The 15673-nt window shown below is 44.2% G+C and overlaps 1 protein-coding gene across 2 annotated transcripts in view; it reads left to right on the forward strand.

Moving 5' to 3' along the window:
• LOC129714263 (sodium/calcium exchanger 3-like) overlaps positions 1–15036 on the forward strand; it is a 318013-nt gene extending 302977 nt beyond the window's left edge. Inside the window, exons 6-9 of one of the 2 annotated variants that reach the window (XR_008726329.1) lie at positions 3754–3853; positions 7680–7955; positions 12196–13066; positions 13107–15036. Coding sequence is in view for 1 of the 2 variants with exons in the window: in XM_055663813.1 (XP_055519788.1) it covers positions 3754–3853; positions 7680–7955; positions 12196–12572 (753 nt within the window). In the remaining variant the exon portion in view is untranslated. Of the gene's footprint in view, positions 1–3753; positions 3854–7679; positions 7956–12195 lie in introns of both variants that reach the window. The other variant, XM_055663813.1, reaches the window with a different exon arrangement.
• Positions 15037–15673: the final 637 nt, after the last annotated feature.

Genomic DNA, 15673 nt, shown 5'->3' on the forward strand with positions numbered 1-15673 from the left:
CCTCCAATCCAGCTTTTTCCCATCTCACCACGATCAGTCTGAAGAACTGAAATGTCACCTATTCATAAGGTAGACAAAAATGTTGGAGAAACTCAGCGGGTGCAGCAGTATCTATGGAGCGAAGGAAATAGGCAACGTTTCGGGCCGAAACCCTTCTTCATGTTCCCCAGAGATGTTGTCTGACCCGCTAAGTTATTCCAGAAATGTGTGTCTTTTTAAAATTACAATTATGGCTTTGTCTCAAAGGTACTCTATTGGCTGCTTATGGTATAGTGCTTAGGGACATTATGAGGATGGGAAAATTGGGTAAAATGCTAGTTTTTCTTCATTTCATATATGTCAGATCAGGTCAGATCAGGTCAGATCAGGTCAGATCAGGTCGGGGGGAGTACCATGTAATTCCGTGCTATCTGCTCCTTGGTCGGATAGTCAGCGACTAAACCATCTCCCCCACCTGGTTGAGTTTCTCCAGCATTTTTGTCTACCTTCCTTTCCACGTCCACTCTGTTTAGGCCATTCATTACCCAGTAAATTTCTATAAGATCACCTGTTTTTGTTCACCTGTTACATGTAAACGTACTGGTTCCCTTTTCATCGTTAACATGCCTGGTAGTCACAGGATACTTGGGAGGAAGAATTTGGCGACTATGATACGACATCGAACAGAACGGCACAGTAAAGCCCCTGTACCACTTTCACGACCTCTGCCAAGTTTGCCCGTGACTCATACTCGCCACGAGGTCATAGGAGGTCTTCGTAACTCTTCCTCATGCTCATTCTACGCAGCGGCGGTGGAAAGCATCTTGTCCGGAAATATTATCATCTGGTTTGGGAATTGCTCTGTCAAGGACAAGAAGGCTCTGCAGAGAGTAGTGCGTTCGGCCAAACGCACTATGGGAACTTCACTCGCCCCCCTACAGGAACTATACAACAGGAGGTGCAACTCCAGAGCAAATAAAATCATGGAAGACCCCTTCCACCCCTGCAACGGACTGTTCCAGCTGCTACGGTCAGGCAAACGCCTCCGTTGCCATGCGGTGAGAACGGAGAGGTTGAGAAGGAGTTTCTTCCCAGAGGCAATTCGGACTGTAAACGCCTATCTCACCAGGGACTAACTCTACTGAACGTTTTTTTCCTTCCATTATTTATTATGTAAAAGAATACGTGTGTTATGATTGTGTTTATAATTTGGTTGGTTGTTTTGTTGTTTGTCTTTTGCACAAAAGTCCGCGAGCATTGCCACTTTCATTTCACTGCACATCTCGTATGTGTATGTGACAAATAAACTTGACTTGACTTGACTTGAGTTGAGTGGTCTCCGCGTACTCGTGGCCTCAAGTAGGTCGCGGCGTTTTTTCCAGCCTGATGAAAAAAATCCACGACTAAAAAAACGGTCGGCATGGAAAAAATCGATACTTTTTACTCGTGGGTAGGTCGTAGGTCGGCAACTGGCCCGAGAAAAAAAATGCAAACATGTCATCATTTTATCATGTGATAATTTTCTACTCCTAACTAGCCGTAGTTGGAAGACTGAGGTCGAGGGGGGTCGTAGGAGGTCGTAGACAGAATCGTAGGAGGTCTTTTACTTCGGCAAGTCAACACAACCTTGACATTTTTTTAACTCGTCAAGGGTTTTCTAAACTCGTGGATTTGGTCGTCCAAGTGGGACAGGCCCTTTACAGGCCCTTCGGTCCACAATGTCTATGCTGAACATAATGCAAGCCACACTAATCTCATCTGCCTGCATGTGATCCATCCTCCATTCCCTGCATATTGGATAGGCATATGGATGAGAAGGGAATGGAGGGTTATGGTATGAGTGCAGGCAGGTGGGACTAAGGGGAAAAAACATTTGTTCGGCACGGACTTGTAGGGCCGAGATGGCCTGTTTCCGTGCTGTAATTGTTATATGGTTATATGGTTATATGGTTATATCCAAGTGCCAATCCGAAAGCCTCGTAAGCGCTGTTAAAAAATAATTTTAATTATTTAGAAGCGGCATTATGTTCTCTCATTAGTGTCTCTGTATAGTAATCAATGAAAATGTAACAATTGATTAAAGCAGCATTAAAACTAAAGTCAACTAACTTGGCAAACCACAACCGATCTCCAGCTTGTCTAAGGTAGATAAAAATGCTGGAGAAACTCCAACTTGTCAATCTATTATTTCAAATTATATTCAGTCTCTTGTTGCAGTTGTATAAGACGTTGGTGAGACCACATTTAGAATATTGTGTTCAGTTCTGGGCACCATGTTTATAAGAAAGATATTGTCAAGCTTGAAAGGGTTCAGAAAAGATTTACGAGGATGTTTCGGGGACTGGAGGGTGTGAGCTATAGGGAGAGGTTGAGCAGGCTGTGTCTCTATATCCATGGAGCGCAGGAGGATGAGGGGAGATCTTATAGAGGTGTATAAAATCTTTAGAGGAATAGATGCACAGAGTCTTTTGCCCAGAGTTGGGGAATCGAGGACCATAGGACATAGGTGGACTAAGATGAGAAAAACATTTTTCACACAGAGAGTGGTGAATCTGTGGAACTCTCTGCCACAGAAGGCAGTTGGGGCCAGTTCATTGGCTATATTTAAGAGGGAGTTAGATGTGGCCCTTGTGGTTAAAGGGATCAGGGGGTATGGAGAGAAGGCAGGTACGGGATACTGTTGGATGATCAGCCATCATCATATTGAATGGTGGTGCAGGCTCGAAGGGCCGAATGGCCTACTCCTACACCTATTTTCCATGTTTCCATATCAAGGGGAAAAGATTAAATCGGAATCTGAGGAGTGACTTTTTCACACAAAGGGCGGTGGGTGTATGGAACAAGCTGCCAGAGGAGGTAGTTGAGGCTGGGACTATCCCATCATTTAAGAAACAGTTAGACAGGTACATGGATAGGACAGGTTTGGGAGGGATATGGACCAAGCGCAGGCAAGTGGGACTAAGTTTGCTGAGACATTGTTGGCCAGTGTGGGCGAGTTGGGCTTGTTTCCACACTATATCACTCTATGACTCTCCAGGGATGTTTGTAAGTGCAAAATAGACACAAAATGCTGGAGTAACACAGCGGGACAGGCAGCATCTCTGGAGAGAAGGAATGGGTGACGTTTGGGGTCCAGACCCTTCTTCAGACCCGCGACGTCACCCATTCCTTCTCTCCAGAGACGCTGCCTGTCCCGCTGAGTTACTCCAGCATTTTGTGTCCGTCTTTGGTGTAAATCTTCGGCCGAACGCACTATGGGAACTTCACTCACCCCCCTGCAGGAACTATACAACAGGAGGTGCAAATCCAGAGCAAACAAAATCATGAGAGACCTCTTCCACCCCTGCAACGGACTGTTCCAGCCGCTACGGTCAGGCAAACGCCTCCGTTGCCATGCAGTGAGAACGGAGAGGTTGAGAAGGAGTTTCTTCCCAGAGGCAATTCGGACTGTAAACGCCTTTCTCACCAGGGACTAACTGTACAGAACGTTTTTCCTTCTATTATTTATTATGTAAAATAATATGTGTGTTATGATTGTGTTTATAATTTGTTTGGTTGTTTTGTTGTTCCGCGAGCATTGCCACTTTCATTTCACTGCACATCTCGTATGTGTAAGTGACAAATAAACTTGACTTGACTTGACTTGACTTGTTTCTAAGCAATCTTGTTCAATTGCTGGATTTATCATTCCTGAAAGTTGACCCTCTTCAATTTATGAAACCTCTGATTTCAATGGGGGATAATTTTATAATTATCTGTTGTTCTGCTTGTCAGAGTACCGTGGATAAGCTGATAAAGAAGACAAACCTGGCTCTGGTGATAGGTACTCACTCATGGCGGGAACAGTTTATGGAGGCCATTACAGTCAGCGCTGGTAAGATGACACTTTAGTTTTTCTTCCGCAGCTTGAGAGTAATATATCGAATGGAAATTCTGACAATTTGCACGTAATGCTATGCCAAGTTAATTCCATCCATGTAGACTGATTTAAATCAACGCTGTAATGTGCTTTCAAATGTACTCAAGAAAGATCTGATTAGTCAGAGAGCTAGCAAAATGCCATCAACAACACACACATTCTTTGATTTGCATCTTTCTATTTTCATAGCAAAACATACAGTATATTAGGTACACAAAATTGCTGGAGAAACTCAGCGGGTGCAGCAGCATCTATGGAGCGAAGGAAATAGGCAACGTTTCGTGCCGAAACGTTGCCTATTTCCTTCGCTCCATAGATGCTGCTGCACCCGCTGAGTTTCTCCAGCAATTTTGTGTACCTTCGATTTTCCAGCATCTGCAGTTCCTTCTTGAACATACAGTATATTAGGTTTAATGTGAACAGGCAAGATTTAGGTGAGACCAAGAGTAGGCTTGGTGGGGGAGTTGAAGTGCTGAGCCACCGGGAGATCAGGTTGGTTATTGCGGACCGAGCGGAGGTGTTGCCCAACACCTCCGCTCGGTCCGCAATAACCAACCTGATCGCCCGGTGGCTCAGCACTTCAACTCTCCCACCCATTCCGAATCCGACCATTCTGTCCTGGGCCTCCTCCATGGGCAGAGTGACCACCACCAGAAATTGGAGGAGCAGCACCTCATATTTCACTTGGGCAGTTTATACCAAAGAACCTATAGCGGAGCAAGATAGACCACTCCTTCTAAATGCAATGGGCTGACGTGTAGTACGCAACGGAGCGGAACGTGGGCCTTTTTTTCATCCATTACAGTAACCGGACCCGACCCGACTCGCAGTGTAATCAACGTTGCGGGGGAACAGTTTGTGTTAATAAATTATAATTCTGAAAATGAGGAGAAGATTTTTCCCAAAGAACTTTTATTTTTACGAGGATGTTTCCGTAACCGGCTTCCGTCTCCGCACTAGTATCTTTGCTCCGCTACGGGATCTTTGGTGCGGAGACGGAAGCTGGTTACGGAAATGGGGCCGAAAATGACCCACGAATCTGCCCATGACCGTACCACGTCTTTTTCGTCGAGTGGGCGATCTTGCTCGCTGTAGGGTCTTTGGTTTATACTTCAGCGGCATGAACATTGACCTCCAATTTCAGGTAGCCCTCACTGTCTCCTTTCCTTCTCAGCTCTCCCTCAGCCCTCTGGCTCCTCCTCTTCCTTTCTTTTTCCCACCCCTCCACCCTACATCAGTCTGAAGAAGGGTTTTGGCCTATTTCCTTCGCTCCATACATGCTGCCTCACCCGCTGAGTTTCTCCAGCATTTTTGTCTACCTAAGATTTAAGGGACATCTATTTCACTCAGAGGGTGGTGGGTATATGGAACCAACTGCCGGAGGGGATAGTTGAAGCAGGTACTCTAAAAGGGCACTTGGACAGTTACATGGATAGGAAAGGTTGGGCCAAACATGAGCATATGGGGTACACAAAAAAGCTGGAGAAACTCAGCGGGTGCAGCAGCATCTATGGAGCGAAGGAAATAGGCAACGTTTCGGGCCGAAACCCTTCTACAGCCTGAAACGTTGCCTATTTCCTTCGCTCCATAGATGCTGCTGCACCCGCTGAGTTTCTCCAGCTTTTTTGAGTACCTTCGATTCTCCAGCATCTGCAGTTCCTTCTTAAACACATGAGCATATGGGGACTAGTTTAGGTGATACATCCTGGTCAGCGAGTTGGGCTGAAGGGCCTGTTTCCGTGCTGTATACCTTTATGACTCTGCAGGTCTCCATTCCATGCCTTGGTAATCTAGCTCATACTTTAGTCTTGTGAGATACAGCGTGGATATAGGCCCTTTGACCCACTGGGTCCATGCTGACCAGCGACCACCCTGTACACTAGCACTATCCCACAGACACACGGGGCACAATTTTATCGAAGCCAATTAAACTACAAACCTGTATGTCCTTGGCATGTGGGAGGAGACAGGAGAAAACCCACAGGGTCACGGGGAGAATGTACAAACTCTGTACAGACAGCGGTAATATGGTAAGGGTCTAACCTGGGTCTCTGACGCTGTGAGGCAGCAACACTGCCGCTGTGCAGCCCTGCTTCTCATTGCAAATGGCCTACTCCTGCACCTATTGTCTATTGTCTTTTGACATAGGTTGAAAGTATGGTCTATTTTGGTGGCCGATTGGGAAAAGGGGAGATGCAGCGAGACCTGGGTGTCATGGTGCACCAGTCATTGAAAGTAGGCATGCAGGTGCAGCAGGCAGTGAAGAAAGTGAAAGTGTGGATAGAGAACTGGCTGGCAAACAGGAAGCAAAGAGTAGGAGTAAACGGGTCCTTTTCACAATGGCAGGCAGTGACTAGTGGGGTACCCCAAGGCTCAGTACTGGGACCCCAGCTATTTACAATATATATTAATGATCTGGATGAGGGAATTGAAGGCAATATCTCCAAGTTTGCGGATGACACTAAGCTGGGGGGCAGTGTTAGCTGTGAGGAGGATGCTAGGAGACTGCAGGGTGACTTGGATAGGCTGGGTGAGTGGGCAAATGTTTGGCAGATGCAGTATAATGTGGATAAATGTGAGGTTATCCATTTTGGTGGCAAAAAAAAAACAGGAAAGCAGACTATTATCTAAATGGTGGCCGATTGGGAAAGGGGGAGATGCAACGAGACCTGGGTGTCAAGGTACACCAGTCATTGAAAGTAGGCATGCAGGTGCAGCAGGCAGTGAAGAAAGCGAATGGTATGTTAACATTCATAGCAAAAGGATTTGAGTATAGGAGCAGGGAGGTTCTACTGCAGTTGTACAGGTTCTTGGTGAGACCAGACCAGGAGTATTGCGTACAGTTTTGGTCTCCTAATCTGAGGATAGACATTCTTGCCATAGAGGGAGCACAGAGAAGGTTCACCAGACTGATTCCTGGGATGGCAGGACTTTCATATGAAAAAAGACTGGATAGACTCAGCTTGTACTCGCTAGAATTTAGAAGACTGATTTCCTTATAAAAGTCTTATAGACTTACAAAATTCTTATACAAACTTACAAAATTCTTAAGGGGTTGGACAGGCCAGATGCAGGAAGATTGTTCCCGATGTTGGGGGAGTCCAGAACCAGGGGTCACAGTTTAAGAATAAGGGGTCAGCCATTTAGGACTGAGATGAGGAGAAACGTCTTCACCCAGAGAGTTGTGAATCTGTGGAATTCTCTGCCATAGAAGGCTGCGGAGGCCAATTCGAACTCGAAGGGCCGGATGGCCTACTCCTGCACTTATTTTCTATGTTTCAATGTTTCTAAAGGATGTTGAGTGGTACTCCATCGAAATGATAGTGTCATGTTTTGGGATGGAATGGTCAGGACTGCGCCACCCTGCCCACCTATTACTCCAGCACTTTGTGCACTAAGGGGTTGGACAGGCCAGATGCAGGAAGATTGTTCCCGATGTTGGGGAAGTCTAGAACAAGGGGTCACAGTTTAAGGATAAGGGGGAAGTCTTTTAGGACCGAGATGAGAAAAACATTTTTTTTTCACACACAGAGAGTGGTGAATCTGTGGAATTCTCTGCCACAGAAGGTAGTTGAGGCCACAGTTCATTGGCTATATTTAAGAAGGAGTTAGATGTGGCCCTTGTGGCTAAGGGGATCAGAGGGTATGGAGAGAAGGTACAGGGTACTGAGTTGGATGATCAGCCATGATTATATTGAATGGCGGTGCAGGCTCGAAGGGCCGAATGGCCTACTCCTGCACCTATTTTCTATGTTTCTATGTTTGTATTTTCTTTTGGCAGGTGATGGTGATGAAGATGACGATGCACGGGAGGAGAAGCTTCCATCTTGCTTTGACTACGTCATGCATTTCCTGACCGTATTTTGGAAAGTTCTGTTTGCTTGCGTCCCTCCCACGGAGTATTGGAACGGCTGGGCCTGCTTCATCACCTGCATGTTTGCGATCGGTTTACTTACGGCTTTCATCAACGATCTGGCCTCGCACTTCGGTTGCACAGTGGGCCTGAAGGATTCCGTCACGGCCGTGGTTTTCGTGGCGCTCGGCACTTCTATACCAGGTAATCAACGGAACGGCAAAGGCCGAATCACCGGTGGTAAATATTGCAGCAAGTTTAATCTGAAGTACCACACAAAACGTTGGAGTAACTCAGCAGGACAGGCGACATCTCTGGAGGAAAGGAATGGGTGACGTTTTGGGTCGAGACCCTTCTTCAGACTGAGAGTCCGGGGAAAGGGAAACGAGAGATATGGACCGTGATATAAAGAGTTATGGAAAAAATGAATGATATGCAAAAAGTAACAATGATAAAGGAAACGAGCCATTGTTAGCGGTGTGCTAGGTGAAAACAAGTTACACACAATGAAACTCAACAAGCCGACCTTGAAGCTAGTGGGACTTTTGGATGGGAGAGAAATGGAGAGAGGGGCATGCAAGGGTTACTTGGAGAAGTCAATGTTCGTATTGCTGGGGTGTAAGCTGCCCAAGCAAAATATGAGGTGCTGTCCCTCCAATTTGCGCTGGGCCTCACTCTGACCATAGAGGAGGCCCAGGACAGAACGGTCAGTGTGGGAATGGGAATTAAAGTGTTTGGTAACCGGGAGATGAGGCAGTTCTACGCAGCATATAATTTGTCTAATATTTAACATACTTAACATCAATGAATTATTGCGAATTAAGTGATGAAAGTCATTCTATTTATGAAGCATTTCTGAATATATTGAATTTTATCGCCAGAGTTTAAGGTTAGCTGTAATAAATATCATAAGATCACAAGACAAAAGACATACGAACAAAATTAGCCCATTCGGGCCATCGCGCCTGCTCCACCGTTCGAACATGGCTGATCTATTTATCCTTCTCAACCCCATTCTCCTGCCTTCTTCCTGTAACCTTTGACACACTTACTAATCAAGAACCTATCAATTTCTGCTTAAAAAATAACCAGTGATGGCCTGCATACCCCAGATGTGGCAATGAATTCCATATTCATCACACTCTGGCTAAAGAAATTCCTCCTCAACTCCATTTTAAAGACAAATCTTTTTATTCTGAGCTTGTGCCCTCTGGTTCTAGACTCTCCAACTAGTGGTAACATCCTCTCAACATCCACTCTAATCCGGGCCTTTCATTATTGGTTAGGCTGCAATGAAAGGCCTTTATAGCAAGAGGAGTTGAGTATAGGAGCAAAGAGGTCCTTCTGCAGTTGTACAGGGCCCTAGTGAGACCACACCTGGAGTATTGGGTGCAGTTTTGGTCCCCTAATTTGAGGAAGGACATTCTTGCTATTGAGGGAGTGCAGCGTAGGTTTACAAGGTTAATTCCCGGGATGGCGGGACTGTCATATGCTGAGAGAATGGAGCGGTTGGGCTTATATTCTCTGGAGTTTAGAAGGATGAGAGGAGATCTTATTGAAACATATAAGATTGTTAAGGGTTTGGACACGCTAGAGGCAGGAAACATGTTCCCGATGTTGGGAGAGTCCAGAACCAAGGGCCACAGTTTAAGAATAAGGGGTAAGCCATTTAGAACGGAGACGAGGAAACACTTTTTCTCACTGAGAGTTGTGAGTCTGTGGAATTCTCTGCCTCGGTGGAGGCAGGTTCTCTGGATGCTTTCAAGAGAGAGCTAGATAGGGCTCTTAAAGATAGTGGAGCCAGGAGATATGGGGAGAAGGCAGGAACGGGGTACTGATTGGGGATGATCAGCCATGATCACATTGAATGGGGGTGCTAGCTCAAAGGGCCAAATGGCCTACTCCTGCACCTATTGTCTGTTGTCTATTGAAAGATTCCCCCTCATCCCTCTGGAATAATATTATTACATTTTATTTCAGACTCAAGGTCCAGACAAGAGACGACATTACACAAATATATTTCATATTTATTTACACCATATAACACATATGAAAGTTTAGTAAATTACTTATAAGAGCATCATAAATTATATACAAAAACACAATGCATGATTTAAAATCCAGAATAGAAAGAAATATCAGTCGTAGACAAAAGTACTGGAGAAACTCAGCGGGTGCAGCAGCATCGATGGAGCGAAGGAAATGTCTACCTAGATGCTGCCTCACATTTTTGTCTACCTTCGATTTTCCAGCATCTGCAGTTCCTTCTCAAACAAGAAAGATTAGTGGGTCTACAACAAGACAATGATACCAATGATGAATTTGTTTTTGTTATGCGAATGGATTTGGTATTTATGTTAAAAATTCAGGACATTTGAGAGATTTATCAGCTATATATATGATAGGAGCAGAATGAGGACATTCAGCCCATCAAGTCTACTCCGCCATTCAATCATGGCTGATCTGTCTTTCCCCATTCTCTCCCCTTCTCCCCATAACCCCTAGCACCCATACTAATCAAGAATCTGTGAATCACTGCCTTAAAAATATTACTTTTTCACTATAAATTCCTATTTCATAATTTGAAATGAATCACAAACTAAATAATTAAGAAGGAACTGCAGATGCTGGTAAATCAAAGGTAGATAAAAGTGCTGGAGAAACTCAGCGGGTCATCTATGTAGAGTTGCTGCTTTACAACGCTTGCAGTGCCGGAGACCCGGGTTCGATCCCGACTGCGGGTGCTGTCTGTACGGAGTTTGTACATTCTCCCCGTGACCTGTGAGGGTTTTCTCCGAGATCCTTGGTTTCCTCCAACACTCCAAAGGTTTGTAGGTTAATTGGCTTGGTATAAGTGTAATTTATCCCTAGTGTGTGTAGGGCGTGTTAATGTGCGGGGATCGCTGGTCGGCGCGGATTCGGTGGGCCGAAAGAGGCCTGTTTCCGCGCTGTATCTCTAAACTAAACTAAACTGTTTTTCAGCTTCTCCCCATTCCATATAATATAACCATATAACAATTACAGCACGGAAACAGGCCATCTCGACCCTTCTAGTCCGTGCCGAACACATAATCTCCCCTAGTCCCATATACCTGCGCTCAGACCACAACCCTCCATTCCCTTCCCATCCATATAACTATCCAATTTATATTTAAATGATAAAAACGTACCTGCCTCCACCACCTTCACTGGAAGCTCATTCCACACAGCTACCACTCTCTGAGTAAAGAAGTTCCCTCTCATGTTACCCCTAAACTTCAGTCCCTTAATTCTCAAATCATGTCCCCTTGTTTGAATCTTCCCTACTCTCAGTGGGAAAAGCTTTTCCACATCAACTCCAAATGACAATGGTGCATGAAATATTTGTTCTGCTCATTTCCGGCCCGAAACGTCACCTATTCCTTCGCTCCATAGATGCTGCCTCACCCGCTGAGTTTGTCTACCAACAAACTAAATATTGATGTTATGGTGTTGGCGATGAAACGTTGTAATCCTGCTACAAATGATAGTTTGGCGGATTACTGTGAACTAACACCAAATAGAATAAAAGATAGACAAAACTGCTGAAGGAATTTCCTTCGCTCCATAGATGCTGCCTCACCCGCTGAGTTTCTCCAGCATTTTTGTCTACCTTCGATTTTCTAGCATCTGCAGTTCCTTCTTAATTATCATTATCATCTTTCTTTTTTTTTTAATGAAAGAGAGAAAGAGAGACTAGATAATAGAGAATAGAATTTTTTTTTAAATGTATCTGTACATAGAATGTAACATGCCAACATATATTTGGCACCTGAAAAAAAGGTACCACAGTATTGTACTTACTTCTAATTAATAAGTTTTAAAAATAAATCAATAAGTAAATAATCATTTTCATCCTTTATTGTCATCTTGCAAAGCAACAGTTGTACAGCGCAAAATGAGAAGATGTTTCCCAGGGAATACCAGAACATCGCACATAACAACTTAAACATTATTTAGTCTGTGATTCATTTGTTTAATCAAATAGAAGTTTCTTATAGAAACTTACACAATTCTTAAGGGGTTGGACAGACTAGATGCAGGAAGATTGTTCCCGATGTTGGGGAAGTCCAGAACAAGGGGTCACAGTTTAAGGATAAGGGGGAAGTCTTTTAGGACCGAGATGAGGAAAACATTTTTTTTTTCCCCCACACAGAGAGTGGTGAATCTGTGGAATTCTCTGCCACAGAAGGAGGTTGAGGCCACAGTTCATTGGCTATACTTAAGAGGGAGTTAGATGTGGCCCTTGTGGCTAAGGGGATCAGGGGGTATGGAGATAAGACAGGTACGGGATACTGTGTTAGATGATCAGCCATGATCATATTGAATGGCGGTGCAGGCTCGAAGGGCCGAATGGCCTACTCCTGCACCTATTTTCTATGTTTCTATGGGAATGTAACAGGGATGCCTCTGTTTTTTTTCCCAGATACTTTTGCCAGCAAGGTGTCTGCACTGCAAGACCAGTATGCGGATGCCTCCATCGGGAATGTGACCGGAAGCAACGCCGTGAATGTGTTCCTGGGAATCGGCTTAGCCTGGTCTGTTGCCGCCATCTACTGGGCATCCAAGGGCAAGGAGTTCCGGGTGAATCCTGGCTCCCTGGCTTTCTCCGTCACGCTGTTCACCATCTTTGCCTTCGTCACCATCAGCGTGCTCCTGTACCGAAGACGGCCACACATAGGAGGTGAACTGGGAGGCACTCGCCGTGGCAAGCTCATTACCTGTTCCATCTTCATCAGCCTTTGGTTGCTCTATGTTATCTTCTCAGCCCTGGAGGCCTATTGCCACATTAAGGGGTTCTAAACCGAGGGTGGTGGGGGGGTGGGGGGGCATTCTTTTCCCCGCAAAAGAATGAGCTTCTGCCAGAGCTGCTGAAGAGTTCAAGAGGCAGCCTTGACATATTCCAAATCCCAGAGAAGCTATTTTCTCAGCATGGAGCACAAAACCAGATACTTACTGGCAAAAAAATGAAGAGGCATTTATCTATCTGTTGAGTTTTTTTTTTGTCTTACCAAAAGGCTCTAAAGAGGGCTGTAACCAACAGTCGAAACATCAAGAAAAAAAGTCATTTTTTTTATTCCAATGGACCTAAAACATTTTTTTACATCGCTGAACTGAGCTTGCTGAACATTCTGAATGTTGAGAAAGAATCGGCCATTGAAGATAATATGTTAGCATTGTGTAGATGAAGCTTTGGCCCGTGATATCTAAGTGTCTTTCCTTGTATAGTTGTGATAATTCATCTCACTGAATAAGCTGATCAAGTACGTTTAACTTGAATAGGAGAAAGGTAAATGGTCATAAAATAATGGGTGAAAATCTGCACCTCCCCACGAGGTGTGTATTTATTACATGTGTACAGTAGGATAGGTGTATTTTTGTCTTGCGGTAAAGCTTGGTGTACAAGTTGCATCCCAATGATAAGTTTGCGTGTGAAATAGACATCCACATCTGCCCACTTTTTCTAAAAATTAATACAGAATCCAAATTCATGGCAACTTTCCCTGTGGTAAACTTCATTTATTTAAGTCACGAAACTCACAAGTAATTTACAAAATTGTCCTTCTAGTGTCCAGATTAGATTGCCTCACTGAAAAAAAAAAAATACATTCCAATACGTTACTATTTGTACTTTAGATAAGTGGCTTGATTGCAGATCTATACAGACCTGGATTTTTAGTATAATCTTAGTAGATTTGGACTAATCGTGATGGAAGAAATTCCTTACAATGGTAGGACAGAAGATGAAGACTTTGTCAAAGAAGATCAACAGAAGAATAAAAAAGGGAAAACCGAGGATTCTTTTGCAAAGATGAGCCTCTTCTTAATCTTACCAAAGTGAGAGACGGTGCAATTATATTTGAATGCACTACTCCAACTCCCATTGTTCATAATGGATTGGGAGTAGCACAATATTATTTGTTAAGGATTTGACAATTGTATCTGCACAAACTAAATCACTGCTGTGTTCAATGTTTACCCGCTGTTTTTAGGATACAAACACTGAAAGAACTATTCGAACAAGCATAAGCAGTCGAGATAGATGGAATTCTACCTGAGTTATTTGCATCTGAATTTATGTAAAGGATCTCGACTGACTGACTAGTGAGGTGCTTAGGGAATACAACACAACACACTGCCAGAGAAGTTACCTTTTGCTGAGATGTTCAATCATCTGCCTTATCGGGCAGACATACAGATTCAGTAGTGTTATCTTGAAGAAAAAAAGCACAGTAATATCTCCGCGTCTCGATCGATACTGATCGCTAGGTCAGCAGCACAAAGGGAAAACGACAATTTTTTTAATGTGATCACTGTTTCTGGATGCTTGCAGATTTAAAGATTTAAAGAATGGAATTGGTTATAATGTGATCTGGGGCAACCCAGAAGTTCAAAAACTATAAATGTCTTTCCGATGTATAGTTGCATATATATAAACACACAGAGAATGTACAGTTGTGAAATGTCTGCATGCATCTGTACAAAAAAAAAATGTTTGGAAGCTCTGTAACTGCCTTCGTAAGAGTCAAATGTATAAAATGTTAAATCTATCTAAGTGCTTGAATGATTTTGCTTACAAAACCCCGACATTGGAGTTGGAAGGAAGAGGTCAACCTCCGTTATCACTTTGTAAATAATGGAATTTCGACTGCAAGTTTAAAAGCATGTTTTTGACTTATGTCCTGTCCTACCCCCCAACTCTTCCAATGGGACCAGGGTTAGTTTTAGAAGCATCCTTGTTTTATTCTTTGTCCATCATGGTGGCCACAAAGTGTTCAAATGTCCTGAGTTTTGGGATCGCTGGTTGAAGTTAAACACGTGGAGCAGAAAGTCAACGAATTAGGTTTCTTCTCCGTGTTAAGTTTCCCCGCATATTACTACGAAGAGAGCTGTAATCTGTGGTAAGTGTTGGTCGGTTGTCCGGATAATGATTAAACATTATCAACAGGTTGGGCTTCACCTACTTAGTATCCTTGTGTTCACTCCACAGGACTTAGAGAGCCCGTGGAATCGAGAACTCGTGCGGCAGACGTGGAACGAGAAGGAATGCACGGTTGTGTTTTGACTGTGTCTGGAAGTGGCTATAGAGTCATGCACACCACCGTATCCCAGTGAGTACAGAGGATCAACCATTTTGGGGAGCTGGAACGTCCTCTTCAAGGTGGTTTAGAGAGGAAATGAGGGGCGTTAAGGGCCTGTCCCACTTTCCCGAGCTGCTCACGAATTCTCCCGAGTTTTCCCCTTGAGTCAAACTCAGAGAATGTTTGTAACGGGTCCGTAGGAGGTTATAGATCTATCGTAGCGGCTCATAGCGTCAGCTGTAGGTACTCGGGGCATTAAATGTTGCAATTATTCTCCTCCCGACCATCTTTTTATTCACGGACATTTTTTGTCATGCTGGTAAAAACGTCCCGACTTACCTGATGCCCCGAGTACCTACGGCTGACATAACGAGCCACTACGATATATCTACGGACTCCTACGGCCGTTACCAACATTCTCCGAGTTTGAATCAAGGGGAAAACTCGGGAGAATTCGGGAAAGTGGGACAGGCCCTTTAATTGCAATTAAAGTCCAGAGAGTATGATTCAATGTACACATCATTGTCACGTGTAGCTATGACAAATAAATTGTATCTTGTATCTTGTATCTTGTATCTTGTATCTTAGCTAGGTGCAGTGAACGGCTTTGTATTCGCATACAACGCACGAAGTACGCCAAGAAGCGTCACGTATCTGGCATCGATAAAGTTACAAAGTATTACGGGTGGCACGCTGGCGCAGCGGTAGAGTCGCTGCCTTAAGGGCCTGTCCCACTGTGCGAGGTAATTCAAGAGTTCTCCCGTGTTCTCCCCTGATTCGAGCTCGTGTAATGTACGTAGCGGGTACGTACGAGTAAAAAAT

This window comes from Leucoraja erinacea, chromosome 38 (genome assembly GCF_028641065.1).
Source record: "Leucoraja erinacea ecotype New England chromosome 38, Leri_hhj_1, whole genome shotgun sequence".
In the NCBI taxonomy this organism is placed as follows: domain Eukaryota; kingdom Metazoa; phylum Chordata; class Chondrichthyes; order Rajiformes; family Rajidae; genus Leucoraja; species Leucoraja erinaceus.